Below are 20,709 nucleotides of genomic sequence, written 5' to 3'. Positions count from 1 at the left end.
TGCTATAAAGCTATAAAATGATTTTATTTGTTCCTAGCCTCGCCTATACCACTCAATTCGCAGGAAATGGTATGTTGTTCTTTAGATTTCTAAATTACATTTATGCTGTTATAAAATAAACCATGGGAATTCTTGAGTGGACTGCATGTTCATGTTAGTTTCTTTCATCGCAGATTTTCTTAAACTCTGAAGGCTCGTTATATTTCTTGTTATTTTATGTATTTGTACCTTTTTTATTAATCAACCTCAAACACCTCTAGACCCCAGTTGATTAGTTACATGCGTGGGCATTCAAATTATTAGAAACCGACTTGACACTGACAGATAAGTACGTGTACCTACTATTCTGCAACGTAACGAGCAAACCAACTGCCAGGTGCTAACATATGTATGTCAGTCGGTTGACCGACTGCCTGAACCATGCAATTTCAACTCTTCCGATGTGGACATCTGATTGACAGTCTTCGCTTCTGGTTTAAGTTTAGAACATTTACATAGGATTAAAAATAAAATTATAATTAAGTGGATGATATATGTACCAAAGTGTGAAATTTACAGCTCTAACTCTTGTCACAGAAATCACTGGCATTTAGAAACCTTCAGTAATTACCTGACTGACTTCTTCACGTTTATTTATTTTCTCATACACTCATTCGAAACATCTCACTTAAAAAATCATCTGTGCTTTTTTTCATATATTATGGTTGAAAAATATCCAAGTAAATGCAACAATAAAGCCACGAAGTTTTTTCATTTCATTTGCGTAATAAGTAAAACTATTATGTACATGTTTTTTACCGAGAATATAATTAGAACGGAAGAACGAAGGATTTATATCTTATCTGTATTAAGTTTCATTAACATTTGTTGTTTTCTAAGCAAAATGCCATAACAAAAAGGCATTTTATGCAGTAAATCAGGCCGCATTGTTAATTTAACATGACAGGATGCCATCGTCGATAAATTCGTGGCGAATAACTTTATCGTAGTCATTTGCATAATTTGCTGTGACGTAAATTGAACCAAATTCTCGTGTGTTGCTCGACTGGCGTGGATTGACATTGCGTGCATCAAGCATGGTATTCTGTCATGCATACTATAACATAGTAAAGTTAAATTATGTAACATTGAAATCATACGAGAATGCAAAAATGATTATCTAAAATAAAAGTTTTGTGCAATTTAGTTCGAAATTTATAACTTGTGCCTCTACTTATAAGTGACTTTATGACACCTAGAATATCACTTAAAATCAAAATTAATTTAATATTACTTATAATACAGAGAAAAGAAAAAACTTGTGAAAAAAATGTTATGTTATTTATGTACTCGTACTAAATAGTTAAATACATTGTAAAATTTCTAAATTTGTGTGAGTGTGTAATGAAAGTTATGGTTAGTTAATCTTAAAATGTGATTGCTCAGCATCATAAAGTAATAACTACTTAACCATATAAGTCTTAATGGAATGGTACTTATTATAGTCAAAATTAATTAGTTATTATCTCTTCCTACTCTATGACGGTTTTATGACCCGGTCTTAAACCACCAGACTTCACGAAGCAATAAAACTTTTTATTATGAATAAACTTAAGTGTAACAAACGTTTGAAAATTACCTAGCATTACACCTCCCAAACCAGTCTTTCTTATCACCATTAAACTTCGTAGAAGTAAAATTTTAATGAGGCGGACCCGGGCCTGGAAAATGTTTAGTCCCGCTAAAGCTAACTGAACCAACGATAAACAGCTTCACTTTTGCAGATAGGAAATACAATAACAAATATGTAGCTACTTACTTGTTCCAATTTTAACCAGAATTTCACTATTGTGGGAATTGTAATTCTTAAAAAAATGTTTAAACTTAGATGTTTTTGTCGTTATAACTATTTTGTAGACTATTAAGCTAAATTTTGCGGTAGGTTGTCAGTGAAATTTTGCTTTTGCATATTCACATTCAACTATGTATAACGTTCGTTACACCTAGTTTAGTGTTTACGAATAATTTAATCTTTTAAGCTAATTATACTTCTAAATAAATATATATACATATTTACTTTAAAAACAGAATTGCAGAGGTTCAAGTACAGCAACTTCCCTCCTTGCATGCTGGCGCATAAATTTCAAACTAATATTATGCTTCTAAAACCAGAGCTTCTTTACTTCAACCTAGAACGTCGTAAATGAAACGAATTGTATGTAAACAAAATTGTTAACTTTTTATAAAATCCTGACTATTTACTTGCTGTTGTTTGGAAGGAGCTACCAAATACAGAATCAATAAATTATTTATGATGTTTTTACTGTTCTATATTTACTGTGTACTTGGCAATAGTTACATTTCATGAGTCAACATTAAGCGGCTTCCGAAGGATTTATTGATCTGAAATGAACTCTTTCCCACAAATATATTTAACGACGTTTCTATATCCTTCATGAAATATACATATACATTTCTTTGGTTGTTTTTATTTATTTTTATGTAATATTAGGTCCTTGCATATGAAAATCGGTCAATCATTAAAATCTTTGAAGGCGATTTGGGCTGCCCTATCGGAGTATTTTTTTTTCCTTGGAAGAAGTTATCTTATTTTGAAAAAAAAAATGGTAATCTGTTGGAGCAAGGTCTGGGGAGTACGGTGGATGGCTTAGGCATTCTAATTAAGGCACCTCTAATTTGGTAGCCGTCTGTAGTGCAGTATGTGGTCTAGCGTTGCCATGAAGCAGCAGTGGCGCGGAACAATTGACCAGCCTCGGTTGTTTAACAGCTAGCTTTTCCATCATAGTTTGCAATTGCTGACAAAAATATTCGACTTGTTGTTTCTCGTATACCAAGCGCCAGTTTCATATGTTAGGACCTAATATTAACATAAGTTTAGTTATCAGGATTTATAATTCAGTAAGCTATTGAAACAAGTGAACAATTTTCTATTATTATTCTCATCACATTCCCCAACTAAAGAAACTCTCAAGTAGTCGTGCAGGGCGTTTAAAAACAGTTATGTATTTGATATTCTCTGGAATCCTGTTTCAATCTACTTATCACCTACATGGGAACCACACCGTTTTCCAAGGAAACACACGTCGTCTATTCGTCCCGATTTGGCGAAACGGCTTCTGTCGGCCGGCCGTTACTTGCTGATTTATTAAAACATTGTACTGGGAACCACGGTCTAGTCAAGCAGGCACCGTTTTATTCCGTAGGAAATTTGAAAGCAAACTGAATATAGAAGAACGATACATAGAATACTTTATAGCACATAAAATTAATTAGAACAATAAATTTATCCTAAGCCTATATTAAGGTAATGTACATAAGGTCTTACGCATTATGCAATATCTTCCAGGCACCCACAAGATCCAATTTGTTTACAAACCAAAGATCGGTCTTAAGTGTCTGTCCTTAAAAATTTGCCTTATTTATAAAAAAAAAACTTTCAAAGGGTCATTCGATACATCATCAAAACCACTCAACACCTATGTTCTTTCGTCAGTATTAAAACTGAAATTAGTAAGTCGTCGTCTCTTAATTAAAGTGACAACGTGTCTGTCAGAACATGCGGTTCTAGAAATTGGATACATGGTGACAAACTACGAAAAGATCCCACCACTTCCGAAACAAATTTACTGATGTGTCACGGCATTTTCGTCTTTTAATATTATATAGTTTAGTTTCCAAACGTGTAAAACACTCAAAGACATCTCGCAGTGACTAATTTAGATCAATTTATATCTCGTTCTTTTACAATCTTCTTTTCTGGTTTCTGAATTATAACATCAAGTGCAAGCTTTTAACAATTGTTTTTAACAGCAATTCGTTTGTGTAAACAAATCAAATAAAACGATCGGATGCGAATAGGAATAGAATAGGAAGCTTACAGTTGGTATCAGACCGTAACGGAAATGGGTTAACAACCTTGATTTGTGAACGCATTATGTACTGAGATGCTTCGGTATCTATTGCAAGAACTGTTGCGTTCACAATTAGGTCACGCATTGTGTAATGTTATGCTATATGCTCCTCTTTATTTTCTGAAAAACAACAAGAAACTGATAAAGGTATAAAGTACTATCGCCAAATATTTTTTATTAACCTGTTGGCGATAAACGACTATAGTATAAAAAATTTATTAAATTGTATTTTACGCAAAATTTGTGCATTGTGCAAAAAATTGCCTAACATGTTAAATGTCATCTTCACTGTAGAAAAAAACTTTGTGAAACCTTTCATGGGCTACTGCTACTACTGAAATTTGTTTTATTATGTATGTATTATGTTTTATACATTGTTGTGGTGATTGAATCGTTTCAAGAAGTTCACGCATCAAGTAAACAATTTACGCAAGACGTAACTTTCTACCTGAAATTGTTTACCGTTAAACGATAGCTGTTTCACAAATGGTTTTCCAAACCAAACACCTAACAGAACCGCTGAAGACGTTAAAAAGCCGAGGTGTTGAGTAGATGAAGGCATTGTTTGAGACGCGTCAAACAGACCAACATCGGCACTTCAAAGAGGCTATTGTGGACTCTGTTTAAACAACTGATCCCGCTAATGCACTGGATGTTGGCAGTTCTAGTTGTGTGTTTTATAGTCACTGTTTCAATACAATACACAGTAGCGTTTTGTACACATGCCAAATTTTCTGCGCAAGTCTGTTTTTGTAGCAGCTGGCCTTACCATTTAAGAGACGAGCTGATATCACTTTGTATGAAAGATAAATAGGCTAAAAAGTATCATATAAGCAAGAACTACTTAAAACACTGCATTAATCTCTACAAATGCCAGAGTTTATGCCATCAATAGGATTTATTCATAAAATTGTTTTAATAGTCTTATTTACCCTGAATGTGTGGACACAATTATGATTAACTGTTCCCTAATCTAATTATTTAACGATTTATATTAATTGCGGCGAGCGGCCTTTAGTCATAAACCCAACAAGGGTTTATCATAAGTAAGTAGTTTATCCATATACGAGTATTACTTAGTACCTACCTTACTAATTTCAGTAAGGTTTTGCACGTCAGTCTTTCACCTGTACAACATACGAAAATTTTATATTAGGTTTTACAACCAAGATAAAGAGTTCTGCTCTTTCCCAATATAAAGGTATACAGAAGAGCCAACAAAGTATCGTAAAACCAGGGATGAAACAGCTTTAGGGGTCGTTAATATAGCAGCTGACTTTCACTGTACTGTAAGTTAAGCTTCCTTACTAATTTGACTTCCCACATCGTTTCAGGCTCATTCGGTGTCAGCAGGCAATTGATTGCATTTTAAAACAAGTTGTTCGATTCTCCTGAATCTATAGAAACAAAAACAGATTTTGGGTTTATGTTCATTATGTTTTTACTAAGAACATTTTTTATCATGAAAGTCCTTGAAGAGAAGGGAATTCATCAACATAGTAAGTATCGACTCAGACCTATGGCCGATCGCTAAAAACAACCAAATTCCTGATTCTGGTTACATCAAAAGATGAATACAGGAAGAGCGTTTTTGTCTGGTCAATGTCATACAATGAATGGCGATTTAAAAGTAACGAACTTTTAAGTTTAAAAAAAGATCATGTAATTATATCTCTCAGTATCATTATATACTGTTTCTTTATTTATCCAGAAAATGGCGACGATCATAAAAATATCCAGTGTGACAAAATTTGTTTGAGGAATCTACACTACGATGATAAAGCACAGAATTATGGCATCAATGCAGTACTTAAGTAAAATCTGTATAAAAACTATTCAAAATTTGCAATTTTATAAACTCTCCGCCCACTTTCCTCGTGCTGTATACATGATGTATTAAACCTAGAGAGTGATGAACCGAATACTTTAACATAGAACATATCTAGTTAGCTATTCTAGTAATGTAACTGTAAAGTAACTGAGCACCAGTCGTAACACTACTAGAATAGCTAACTAAGGAAAAAAATATAAACATTTCAAATTTACTTCTAAAAAATTTTAACACTAGCAACCAACGTCGAATTCCTTAAAACAATAACAGCGCGAACAATAACAAAAGCCTTATTGTGACCATTAAGTTGCTAATAGCGTTCCTGTGCCAAGATGGAGGCAGCTATCAATTTGACGTATAGACTTCCTAGAGAACGTGGGGTTATTGACACGGCGCACCTCGTGGGATGCTGAGGCTAGGCGCGCCCAGCCATAGTGCCCGGATGTGCACTAGGAAACTGATCTAATTACTTAAGTTCACTGATAAACCTCTATGCTGGAACATTCACATATGACAGACAATAAGATTATTAAAATTAAATTTATTACTTTGTCATACTCTTCTAATAGACTTCGTAGTTTGTGATAAATAACAATGGTATTCAATTTGATTTTTTTTAAACATTATTCATTGGATCATACTGATCATAGGGTTAGGTTTCTTACCCAATCCAGGATCATGGACAATATCGCACCCCGGATCCTCTCTAGAGAAATGAGAATGTAAACCGGGAACACCAGGAGAAAGAAATATAATTTTGACACTATTCCTTTTAAAAAATTGTTTTTGTTGTGATAATAGCTAACCAAAACAGTAACTTAGAATACAAACAAAATTATTATTCAACCGACATCATCTATGCCTTACAAAGTCAGGCAACGTAAAATTATGATCGAAGTATTTTCATGTCAACACAAAGCGGCGCACAAAACAATAATGTCATTCCTTTTGTAATCTTTTGTTGAAATTCAACATCAACGAGACCATTCATCTCCTCTCCTCCGTAACTTCACGATTCAACATTCCGTTATTTTCTTCCTGTGAGTAAGTAATTCTTTTGAATTGAGATAGATTGCAACAGTGTTGCCAACCCCAAAGTACAATTAAACCGTATTAAACTTGAAAGTTACATTTGAAAACTGTACCAACGTTTTATAGATTTGAGACGTTGGAGATTTTAAAGTAACTTCCTTGACGGTCGCTGATTCAAAATTTGCACTTGTCATTAATTCATCATCTCTTTCGTTTGAAACCTCACGATTTGGAATCCGTTTTATTGAGTTCTTTCTGTGAGTAAACAAGTTATTTTGAAATGGGTCACATTGCAAATGCGCCCTTAATGGTTTCTTTTAAGGTCGTTTATTTTCTTCGTTGCACACTAAACAACAAAAAAAATATGGATGAAAAACACATGCCTATCTGCATACGTGCATTTTCGTTTCCTCGATGTGATCGAACTCATTCCTTTTGTTTTTTAAGAAAATAGAACTGTTATACTTTTAATTTCCATCTGCAAATTCATTGTGTTGTGGTTCCGTTGTTCACCTCGCAAGATGTGAATACAATGTTGGTAGCATTGAAAACTTTTCATATTCATTTCTTGCTGTTTCCTATTTGTTGTGCGTCTTCTCTATCATTCTGCAACTCTGTGAATAGACCAGTCTTAGTGACATGAATGCGTTGGAATAAGGACACGTCATTCTATAACACACCGCAATTCAAAAGCAACTATAGATTCATCTTAGTCGTAGTCATTGTAAAAGGATAATATTATGATATTAATATCATAACTATGTTTTATAATAGGACTCAGAGGAAAATTCTATGTAAGGTCATCGTTAACTTATAATAATTTGCTTTAACATCAGTTTATTTGTTGAGTTCTATTAAAATAATCGTTTTAAAAAATCGTATTTCATCATGCCTCTTTTACCGGAGGAATAAACTGTTGGCTGGTTGAAGTTATTAGCTTTTCATATATTTTGCATAGTACGTCCATTTTTTTACTTTTATTTGTCTAATCATTAAATTGCAGTTTGCGATTAATTTCGCTTATTGTGAGCTAAGAAGAGAACATAAGAGTTATAACCACACATACCTACCATTGTGGCTTAGTGCAGGCCCACTTAAAATTTATAACTTGAACGTTAACGAGGCGCAGATATTATCGGCACTAGCTCCAGCAAAACGCCAATAACAATCCTATAAAGGTACCGACTACCGATTCGCTTCTGTTTCTTATTCATTACCACTCTCAATTGTATCTTCACTTGTGGACTAATAGGTATCGTTTAGATGTTCTGTATAAAAATAAATAAACAACAAAGAAAAATGTGCTCATTTACGCAAAACTCGACGATCCCTTGTAATACCTGTTTACGCATTTCTTCCTAATTTGTGTTTGGCTAATGTTCGTCGGTAGTAATTAAAGCGGGTCGGTCGTAACAGGGCAAAATTATAATTCATTGCGTTATACATTTAAATATCATAATTTATATCAGTATGAAATTCCGATAGCGCGAGTCTGTAAGATTTGGACTGAATTGTTTTGGCAAAGAAGTTTCAAAGGAGTCCATGGTTCGTAAGTAACAAATTGTGGTAGTGCATAAGTCATTTCACGGGCACTGAACACACGCAATGTTCGTAAAAATCTTTGGGCCATGAAAACCGGGAACCAGAGAACCCTGTAAACTGCGCAATGTCATTCAAGACCGCTGTGACTTGCACTGTGCTATACTAAACCTATGTGGCACAGGCATATAAATCAATTTTATCCGTTCTTGTGGATACCACAACGAATCGCATTACATGCGGTCACTGACATCTTCCTGTATTGCATAAATTCCATCAATAATACACGATAGGTTTTGGCTCGACTCGCTTTTCCATTTTATACGCCTTGTTTGTTTGGGGAAAATGCAATATCATATGCCAACTCTGTAATTATATATGGTCATCAAACTTTCTTTTAATTAAAGACCCTTCTTTGATGCGTCATGATTTATTTTAAATAGAAAACATGACTTCATTTCCTGATTTGATGGCCGTAATCCTGAAAAATGTGTATCATAATAACTGTGACTGCCGGGGCTAGGAAGAGGTCGCATTGATGAGACGATTTGTCGCGCTCCGCTTGAATAAAAACCACGAACTTGGTGAATAAATTGACTAAGGATGTCTTTTGTTTTGCAGAATTTATGGCCGTGTCAACTTTATTTAAATGGTATGCGGGTTGCACATCGCAATGAATTCGCACGATGAAATCGTAAATCTTTTATGGTCTTTTATCCTGAAAACGTCGTACCTACTTCGATCATTGACGTACAACAACCTTAGCGGTATTTTTAGTAGCCATATTGGTCGTAGCAGGTATTTTTAAACGGGCATATCCTGTTAGTTGGGGCTATTAGTTTTTTCCCTGCTTGTGTCCTATGCGAAGGTGGACCGCGGCCGGTTTCCTTGGCTTCCTACAATGATCCCTAAATGGCCTATCCTTCATGATATAATGCGCGTAATTTCCTCTATTACTTTTCATCGCGCATACTTTTAATAAATTGTTGACCTTGTTGATTAATTGGAAATGTGTATTATATCCATCTTGCAACGGAAAAACATAATGTACGATGGTAGTAGAAAGCTGGATTCTCATAAAGCTTCTAAAATAGAACTACTTACTTCAATTTAGGCGATTTACTCGCAATTTCATTCGAAATTCGGGAGGAAAGCGTCAGCTGGCCCGTGATTTATTCTCGTAGCGCACTCGAAACTCACTCCCCGTGGATACCCGGAAAAAATTACTACCGTTTTACAGTGATTGCGCTGTGATTGAAAATTTCAGAGCTCTTTCTGTGAACGAAATACGGCACTCGAAATATAAGCGAAGTTGCAGTGATTTTAATCCTAGTATTTATATAGCTTAAAGTTTGTCAGTTCAAGATTTTCAAATTAAAAATATATGTATTAAATAAAGGGTTAGCAATCTTGACATAAACTTTATGAATCTCAATCCATCTAAACGTGGCCTTTAAGTGTTTTCGAGAATTTTGGTCTCTATCTTACACGTAAGTGATTCAGATGATGTTTGTAAATGTAATCTATTACCATCCAGACTGATTGGCACACAATAAATACTTTTACTCTCGTAAAAGAACGAGTTCGCATCGCTCCTTTCAGTCTTAATCGACCGTTTCATTGATGCCTGGAAACAAAGTGAAATCTGACTAGCGTTTAAGAGCATTTCTTTTTTATCATCAATTTACTTTCGAACCAACGAATAATTTCTTAGTTGATTAACCTACTGCGATTTTAAACCTTAGCAATTCGATCAAATCTAGAATATTTTTTTGTAAGATCAGTTCAAGAGCACCCTATCAACATAAGAAGAAAAAGAAGTATGCAGAGATCATGGCAATAGAGAAGATGTGTTTCTATTACTCCGCGAAAAAAGAATTAGAATTTGATAAAGGCACGCCTAAAACATATCAAACAACTTTACATATACAAATACTTTCGTTTGGATGGTATTACTCTTAATGCATGATTAGAATTCGTGCATACATTTTTGTTCAATAAATTGAGTCTAATTGCAGGAAACCGCATACATTTTCTTAAACGTTTCTTCTCAGTTATTTCAGAGCCATGAAAATGTGTAGTATTTAATTGGTAGGAATAAATCGCGATCGGCGGAGTAATGCGCCCAGTGAAGGCCGGCACCGGTACTACTGCACAATAAATCCTTTGAGCCAGCATTGCACGCACCTATATTTATAGCTCTCACACTTCGTGACCAATAATTAAAACATTTATCAAATATTCACCGCCTCAGGCTCAGATTGCTTTACGACTGCATACTTTACCTAGCTACCGCTTAGAAGAAACTTCCCGACACTGAATTACACCGAAGGCGCGTAATTATAACTGGGCCCTAACACTTCAAAGTCAATGTAGTGGTAGATTTTCTCTATTCAATTGACATTGAAAAGCAATAGGTACACCTGTTTAATTTCCTTCGTTTTACTTTCTAAATGCCTAGGTATAACTTTTTGCTTTTATCTCTTATTTCCTCAGTCCGTTTTAAATAAATTCACCTATTACTTACTGTCAGCTGAGGGCCGACCACGATCTCTTCGAGGGCCATTTCATTCTGTTTCCGACTAATCTCTCGGCTTCCGACAAACGTGGCCGCATCGTTTCATACAAAAGGCATAACCTCATCCAACCCACATTGGGTTGGATGAGGAATTTATCTGGTAAAAGTAACCCGTTTACTTTTTGCTATAAACTTATTTATTACCTTTTCATACTTATGTTTTGAAGTGAAACTAACTCGTGCTTTATGTGGAGAATTCGCAACTAACTGCGACTTCGTCCGTAAAATATATAGTCCTGTCCTGTCTGAACTCGGGTCTTCAAAATTTGATAAAATCCGCCCAACAACGGTTTGGCCGTGATATCGTAAATCATAGTATGAATATACATTCAGTCAGAAAAGTATCGAGTATGGATTATTTATTTAGGTTCCAAATTCAAATTTTTGTTTTTTTTGTTGTTGTTAGATTGGCACAACTGTTTTCCATTTTGGCGCGGAGTTTGAGTTGCATCTGTTGTTTACATTAAATACAGTGCTATTTTTAGTTATATCATATCTAGTGTGTATTGCTAATTTCATAATGGATAAAAACATCGAACAAAGAGTTTGTCTTAAATTTTGCATTGCCAATGGAATATCGTGTTCGGAGTCACTGAAAATGTTACAGAAGGCTTACGGTGAATCGACTTTATCAAAAACTCGTGCTTATGAGTGGTACAAAGCGTTCAAAAGCGGTCGAGATGTGATGGAAGATTTGCCTCGCTCTGGTAGGCGATCAACGTCTGCAACTGAAGTTAACATCGCAAAAGTGAAGGAAATAGTGACTGAAAATCCTCATTCAACTTTGAGAGAGATAGCCACCGAACTTTCTGTATCTCACGAGTCGATCCGTACCATTTTAACTAATAATTTGGGTATGAAACATGTTGCCGCTCGGCTAGTCCCAAAAGACCTGAATTTTTTTCAAAAACTCAATCGCATGAGAGTCGCTGAGGACATGCTAGAACGAGTCAATTCCGACCCAACATTCATGAAACGCATTGTTACTGGTGACGAGACGTGGGTTTACGAGTTTGACATGCAAACTAGTCAACAAGCTTCGGAGTGGCGCCTTCCAACTGAACCGAAACCGAAAAAACCACGCCAAAGTCGTTCAAAAGTCAAAGTCATGTTGACTGTTTTCTTTGACTATCGCGGTGTTGTGCACTCGGAATTCTTGCCGGAAGGTCAAACGGTAAATAAGGAATATTATTTGAGTGTTATGCGGCGTTTAAGAGAGCAAATCCGACGAAAAAGGCCAGATTTGTGGAAAGAAAATTCTTGGATTTTGCACCATGATAATGCACCTTCGCACAAGGCCATCATTGTGAACGAATTTTTAACCAAACACTCAACAAATACCATCGAGCAACCACCATATTCACCAGATATGGCTCCAGCCGACTTTTTTCTTTTTCCTAAACTCAAATTACCACTTCGTGGCACCCGTTTTCAATCGGTAGAAGACATAAAAGAGAATTCGCGGCGAGAACTGACCTCAATTCCGGAAACAGCGTTTAAAAAATGTTTTGATGATTGGATTATTCGTTGGCGTAAGTGTATCGTTTCTAAAGGAGCATATTTTGAAGGTGATAAAATAAATTTGGATGAATAACAAACAGTTTGTGTATTATTGATCTTTTCCTGCTACTTTCTTGACAGAGTAGTATATCATGTCTTTAGTGTTACCACTAAAATAACTATTTTCAGGGCGTATAAAATTGCAAAGTCAAAAATTTCGTACCTTCAGTAGTCTCATTCGTTGGACGAAAAATGTTGTTGAGACGTGCTCCATCCGGCATTCCACCAAGTATGCACTGGGGTAGCCTGACTTGCGGGGGCTACGTGCCTTGGCTTATAAACGCTCTTTCTCATAATAATATTTCTTTTTATAGAAACATGAACTATCTTCAAATTTCTTATAGTCAAGTTCGTTCTTTTATTCTTCCAAGTAATAAGAGTTGTATGTAAGTACTCTATTATTCTTATTAAATTTTTATTGCATTACAGATCAGCGTAAAATAAATGTAAAGAAACGAAAACCCATCGCGACTCCGGAGGCGCGCCATATGTTGCACCTTTTTAAAACACCTGAATCACCAATAAACTGAAAGGGAGTCCTTTTATCCGAAAATATTGCGGCTCCATCCACGATGACTGCAAAGTCTCTGGCTTTATAAATTTCATTCGAACATCCCATTACGTTTTAGTGCCGTAGATTTGAACCAAGTGGGGACCGGTACCACGGTCGAAAGAAAACAGTTGGGCCCGATTAATGTCTTATACAGTGTCGATAGTACCCTCTACTAAATCGTCTCAACGGTAAATGTGTCGCTTTTATAGGCTCCGTGTAATTTGTTTTAACGAAAACAGACGCAAATTAAACTAACGGTGTAGGGAATTAATAAACTGTGTCCCCACAATTTCTATATTGTTTGGGATAATCTGCGCAAACAATAACCTGCCTGAGTAATGGTATTTTGATTATTAATTTCATCATGTACATTGCAATCGTGATATATTTCTATGAGATAAATGTTTAATTTAGTGGAACATTTCTAGTAATATAACAATTTAGGTATAATGACTAAAAGCTCTGAAACATATTTTGATCAAATCATACTCTTATCGACAATTACCATTCCCCATTTTCTATACGAACGAACCCTTTTAGGAGAAATGGGAGTTCTGATACTAAACTAAAAGGTTGCCATTGTGAGCCAAGGCGTAATTTGAGGCTGTGATACCTCTCACATGTGACCATATTCGATCGAAACCCGCCGACCCTTCCTTCATAATAAAGAGTAACAATATGCGACAAACTTTTAGGTTCATGAACTTTGTAATACATTATTAACATAATTTGTATACCAAAGTCAATTCCGCTTACTAAACAAAAAAGTCCCTCAAAACACGTTTCGTTGTTGCGAAAATGTAAGAGCTTTATTTTCGGATCAAAATAAGTACCGTATAAGAAAACTTCGCAAATAAATCAACATTTTGCCAGTTTTATAGGTGTTTAATCTAATTTAAGCCATCTCGCATGAACAATACCGCGAATTTTCTCTTTTATACCGTGAAAGTCAATACAGGTAATTTTTAATTTACAACAATATATAAAACAAACACGCTTCGGTTTCAATCTGTAAGGAAAAAATATACAATGTGTGCACGCTGCTTTTCTTTTGGCCTATTCAGCAACCTGTCTCTTAATCTCATACATATAATCTCGTCTAAATCACTTGCAGGGTAGACAGTGCCAACAGTCTTGAAAATCTCAATTTCATTATCAAGCCATTCAGCTAGACATGACCTTCCAGTCGATAGATTATTTAGCTCTGTCTACCCTATAAGAGATAACGTATAAAGTAAAGCGTAAGACAGATAAACGTATATACATACCGATATACGATCCCTCGTAGTGGCATAAATTAACATCAAGGGATATGTAAGTGACACGCCAGTTCTGGTCAATTAAGGCAAGAGAGTATCTTCATTATGTACAGAGGCCGCTTTACCCAAAGGCTCATATCACGCGGGTCTCGTAAGAGACCATCCCATTTTCTTTAGTACCCTCGGAAAACACGTTCATTAATCTACTAAGGATGCCAGCCAGACTCCTACAGTCTCCGACCGAACAAACATTTTATTTTGTATGCATTTTAATCTATGGTTTATAAATTTACTTCCTTTCGTACGCTAATTCGCCCGGGTAATAAAGTACTTGTACGGAGGGTACTCCACAATATGCAAAATTTCATGGAAATCGGTTCAGTGGGTTTGACGTGAAAGACGGATATCAAACACACTCACACATTTATGATATTAGAATGTATTATTCTTATTTGCCAAGAGTCCGCCCTAAAGAGGTCATATATCAGCAATTCATGAATGTGAATCCCGTGTTCACAGTAACTGATGAAGAATTGAGTAGTGGGAGAACTGTTTATTTGCTCTCTCTCATCTCTTCCAGTTGCCTCGACAATAGGTCCGCTTTACTGTTTATTTGCGACATAAAAATAATCTCTCTGGTCGCAAATCAAATGAATAACATCGTACCAAAATTACACTTCACACCCGTGTTACACCAATGCTATTGACTTGCATGTAATTGCGAAAACAATAAAACCAATGAGTAGCGCATACTTGTCTGCATTTGTAGTGATTCCCAGACGATCCCGAAATACATCACGGGAATGACTCACAAGTTATGGTACTTACTTGGACGTGTAATAGGCGTCTACCGATTTAGACCTGTCTTCTGAGTTACTACATATGCGGAATTTAATGTTATTCAACTTGTAGAAATACCTTCAAGGATGATTTTTAGTGTAAGATAAAATTACGTATGAAATTTTAATGTGAATGAAGCGAAAAAAGTATGCAGCGATCATGGAATGATGTAGCCTCTGTCTAACCCTCCCGAAAAGAAATAACACGCATAAAATCACGCCGATTCTAATATTTTAAGTATTTCCAAACATTTCTGAGTGCATTATTTAGACTTATTTATTGAATAAGCCTTGGTATGTTTCGAAGTAATTGAAAAAAATGGCGAGCCCCTGCCCCATTAAAATTTAAAGGCTTCTTGAGAAGCCTTGCCAGATTATAGTGGTTTAATCCGACGCGCCACACACGGGTTTTAATTTTTAAAGCTGCACGACTTCCACTGTTTTCTTATTTTGTTTCTTGGATATCCAATCCATAAAAAAATATTCGGATGGTTAGCTTCTTGTTTCACTAATACGCTTGCAAGTCACCAATCTAAAAGCAATAACATTTTAAAATAGTTGGTACGCAATGTGAACATCATCAAAATTGTAATAATATTCTTATCACTAAGTAGGTAGTTATATTTCTTAAGCCATTCAAGAAATTTGAGCTTGACTGCAGCTCAAATTATCTGGATGATACGAATTCTTTTCACCATAAATTTTCTTTCTCTTATTTTATAAAATACAAGGGACAACAAAATTAAATAGGTGTCTGTTTATCTTTTTCTCGCAGTAATACTTGTTTAGTATCGCTCTCAAATATATTCAACCCACGTTCTTAGTCGATTAATTTACAACGGCTGATTGCTTGCGAATCATTTTTTGAATTCATTGAGTCCTCTTTCAGAATGAAACGCACAAACATTTCGATTTCATTCTCAAACTAACGTCAATTTTCTGCTTCCTATGAACTATTTACAACTGCTGTCACTCCCGTCGGAATTTCGGGATAAAATTACTCTTTATGTTAGGTTACACAGGCCCTGGTTCTATTCTACCCGTGTACAAAATTTCATCAAAATCTGTTCAGCAGTTTTCGCATGTGAAATTGTTAAACACACACATCCACAGATCCTTACAATAAATTTCGCATCAAAGAGAATATAATAATCTTGTTGGTAATATTAGTAGGATGTTCACCTTTTCATTGGTCGTGATACTTAGTGGTAGTCATTCCCAAAGCCATTCCCAAGCAAGAATCAACTTTCAGATAATATTTTATAATCGAAAATAGGTAAACGATTACGTACGCATATTTCATTAAATCTGTACGCATTGTGCTTACATACTAGTTTTAAATGCAGTTCGGTGGAGTGATAATACGCGCCCTTGTAAGACCTTCTCAAAGTCGTGACCCTTCTCACAAGGCCTTGCCTCGAGCATACGAACCATGAATAGCATGTTCCCGTGTGTGAAGATAGCCGAGCTAAGAGTAAGCCGACCAACGGTTTGTTGGTTCTTTTCTTTGAGGATCAAGCGAGCCATGCGAATGAGGTCCACCAATCAACTTGAGGCGAAAATATAATTTTTGTATATGTTTGTAACGCGATAACTGTGGAACCGTTGGTCTGAAATTTAAAATGTATGTAGGATCAGTCAAGTCAAGTTAAAGTTCGTAGGGCATCAAAGTCGGTTAAGTCGGTTTGAGATATTCACAATTTCGTTAAAAAATTAATTGTTTCGCATGGTCTAAGTTCGCAGCGAACGACTAGTTAAACTACATTTTATTGTTTGTAGAGTTACTTAAGGAACTTAAAAAGTTAATCCTATATGTTCTTGTGTAACTTATATACACAAGAACATATAGGATATATATGTTATACTTTAACATCAAAATTAATTCCGTCATCATGAGCAATAATAATTTACAACAAACCTTTTCTCGTCGTGTGTGGTTGGCTTGCTAACTTATTTTATTGTCTTTTATTTAGTATCCGCCGTTTAAGCTGGCAGAAGAATTTGTTTAATGTTTTTACATTTATTGCATGACAACAGGTCTTATTTAGCGAGGTCATTTGCATCTTACCTTTAAATTATTGTATAACGAATTCAATGTACCGTGGTTATAATGAAAAAAAAATATTTTTTCTAAAATTAAAAATTTAAGTGTGTGTTCAACGTTCAACTTTATTCGAATTTTGAAAATATCTGAATTAGATTGTAAATAGTGCCGGTTCCAGGATCGATACCCGCCCTGCCACCCACCGTGCTCCCTGCGCGAGCGCCGTCCATTGGGAGCCAAGGCCGGCGCACAATGGGCCCCACTTGTGCACTTCTTATTGCGATCCAATACTATTCAATCTCATATCTGTTTTATATGGAACTAGTTTCCTGAGGCCACTCGCCTCTATTCACCACGGAATTGAATTTGCAACATCCATACTGATATCTAAATCTATATTTACACTTTGCCTTGACGTGCACTCAAGAAATATTTCAAGCTAGAGATATTTTAGAGATATTTATGCTTTATACATCTATGTTTTATTTTTACACAAAATAATACCGAGGCATTACGTATGCATAAAGTGTGTCTGGTCATTACAATAACTCAGCATTTTATGCGAGTCACCAATATGCATTGATCGACCACAACTGGGAATTTGTGACCTCTAGGCGTTTTGCGTCTGCTGTGGAATGTGCAATGTGCATCGCATTGCCGGAGCTGACCGCACATGTAAATGTTTCAACTTTATCTCCATTTTACCGTTCTTTCCTCGCGAATGATATGATACTATGATCTGAACAAATTATGACATTCCATAAAACATAAGGTGGTAGATACTTATTATCGTATAGTAAAATTAGTAATATTCTTGTTCAATTTGCTCCAATCAAATTTTGTCCAATCTCTTTCCCAGGAATTCCGATCTCAACTTTATTTTTTATTTCCTCCGAATGTCTATAGACATCTGATTGCACACGCCGCATTGACTTGAATAATTTATATCAAAGAATAGACACAGCTTTGTTCTCGAACAATCCATCTTAATGCTCGTAAATAGCTGCCATTATTTTCCTTATCCGATAATTAGAAACCGAAATAGGTTCAGTCACGATACGTCACGATCGGCTCTCTAGCCACGATTCTATACACTGTGATAAATCATTGAGATTTTCTTTATTGTTATCATTATTCTTCTGACTGAATATTTTCAAATATCTCTCGTGCCGAAAACTACACCATCATATTGTTCTCATCATGAAGGAGAGAAATGAACATGAATCGTGGCAATAATAGTTAATGCAGTTCGTAATGCAACAATCAATGACATTATGCCCCTAAGATATCCTCTGACGGATACTAATAGTTGTATAATGAAGAAGGTTGCAATAAGCAATCGTGTTCTGCCTCTATAAATCCAGATAACCTGGGGGGCGGACAGCGGAATTATTGTTGCGTATTTGTTCTCTTCACGATGGGCCCGGCCGTGCAAAGTGCCAACTAATTGCCGATTAACTAGGAACCGCCGGAATTTAAATGCCAACGACATTTATGATGTTGCGAGCCCTATTTGAACCACTTAACAGAAGATTCTGTTTTGTGTAAGATAGATATGAAAATCTTTATAAATTTGGAGTCTATCTATGTCACTCTTACTTCATTATAAAATAAACGTAAATAATTATATTCTATGGAAGAAAAGATAACATTATATTTGCTTAAACTCTATTCTACATGTGTATAACAATAGTAAAGTCGGTGTAAATCAAAGTCTAACATTTACCCATTCACACTTACATGTACATATGTCCAGTTCGCACATTTATTTGTGAAGTGGGACTCTTGTTTAACTTTTGTTTATTTCTTTTACAGCGGAAGGCAGCCTGTCCGACTTTGCTGTGCGCAAAGTCCACTACACGGCGAGCAATCCTCTCAAAAAGGGTCTCTTCACACCCGACACCAGGTAAGTGCCTAATGAAATTAGCTTTAAAAGGAATGTTTAGTTCAAGTGATAATAGTTCGAACTCCATTTTTAAGATAATGAACAAAGAGACGTGTTACATATATGTAGTTTTATTTTTTATTGAACAACATCGAAAATTTTAATTTCAGGCCTGCAAGTTTGCGCAATATGTATGAAAAGGCCACGACTGACCGCCTGTCGGCTTCCATCCTCGACCAGCTGCGAAAAGACTCCCAATACTCACCGTTCCTGTTATGCACTCCTGTACTCAGTTCCAAGAGAAGGCGCATCTACCAAAAAGTCGATGTGGATATAGAAACTCACATTGTAAGTCACACTTTTGTTGATAAAAAAAAACTTAAACGACAACCCCTAGAATACCGCTAAGGAGATCTTTGGAGAGTGTTCAGAACGTAAGCTTTCGTTTGCTACGAACATAAATACATTACAAATCTAGGTATAATAAAGCATGAGTCATAGGGCACTTACTCGTATTATCTTACACTAATTTCTATCGAACTTTCACTTGTATTACTATCTTAGCCTTTGACTTAGCACTAAATCTCGTAGCATAATGAATTCGACTATTTCCACTATTCCGATTTTTCTTTCATTTGCAATTTCTGTTTTCGACTTCATTAAAAACAAAACATAAAATCACGCCTTTTTCTCGGAGGGGTAGGCAGAGACTACTTCTTTCCACTTGCCACGATCTCTGCATACATTCATATGTTCATTCGACTTCATTATTTTGTAATTAATCTTTAAATGGATTTGATTTACGACAAATGTTAAAGTTTTATGTTATAAATGGATTTTATCAAGAACCGTATGTACATATATAATTTCAGCCGTCAGTAGTCGAGCATCTAAGGAAATGGACCTCAAAGGAGGCGGTGGGTGACGTCACGGCTCTACCAGACGCGTCAATGAGGATAGCTAGTTGTGTTACATTAACACCAGACGAACTCTCCGAGGTAGGGTCCGGAGACGATGAGCCCATCGACCATAGGCTGCCCAGCCCCGAGGAACAACTCAGAGTCATCGCTTCGAAGTAAGTGTTAGAATTTGTTACGAATTTCGAAGTAAGTGTTAGAATCATAAATTAATTAACTCTTACATCTTAGTAACTGACGAAGTACAGCTGAAAGTAAATACTTGACGAAGGAAGCGTGAATGAATTTTATCAAGTGAGTTCCTTAGAGGGTGGGGTAACTAAGAGAGGAGATAATAAACGAGTCTTTGTTTCCTCGAGCTGCGAGCATAACCTAGTATTTAAAATTGTTTTATGAGTGGTTGCAATTGAGGCGTTTTTTTTTAAAGGCTGATTTCTGTAATTTTTGGTTATTATAAACACACGACGATTTTTTATTTCAGATTTCCACCGGAAGTGGTTGCGATCGACACATCAGGAAAATTCTTCGATAGAATGTGCAGTTCTCGCAAGTCGTTGCACATAGAGCCTACCGGAGAAACTGACACCGTCAAGCGACGCACGCGCACTAGAAAACCTCGGGGTAAAAGACGAAACACCATTTCGGGCACTGATCAAAAAGAGCTTAGAGAGGCTATAGCTGGGTAAGCTTTTAGTTTGCACCATCTCACATTCGATTACATTATCTATCACATTTTGTCTCTCGTATTAATAACTTTTTTG

At 35.8% G+C, this 20,709-nt stretch overlaps 1 protein-coding gene across 1 annotated transcript in view; it reads left to right on the top strand.

Moving 5' to 3' along the window:
• LOC106143250 (mucin-2) overlaps positions 1-20,709 on the top strand; it is a 72,047-nt gene that overhangs the window by 43,290 nt on the left and 8,048 nt on the right. Inside the window, exons 2-5 of the mRNA XM_060945945.1 lie at positions 18,962-19,052; positions 19,202-19,379; positions 19,904-20,106; positions 20,430-20,630. Of these exons, the coding sequence (XP_060801928.1) occupies positions 18,962-19,052; positions 19,202-19,379; positions 19,904-20,106; positions 20,430-20,630 (673 nt within the window). The remainder of the gene's footprint in view (positions 1-18,961; positions 19,053-19,201; positions 19,380-19,903; positions 20,107-20,429; positions 20,631-20,709) is intronic.

Source organism: Amyelois transitella, chromosome 9 (genome assembly GCF_032362555.1).
Source record: "Amyelois transitella isolate CPQ chromosome 9, ilAmyTran1.1, whole genome shotgun sequence".
Lineage (NCBI taxonomy): Eukaryota > Metazoa > Arthropoda > Insecta > Lepidoptera > Pyralidae > Amyelois > Amyelois transitella.
This window is presented reverse-complemented; position numbering and strand designations above follow the sequence as displayed.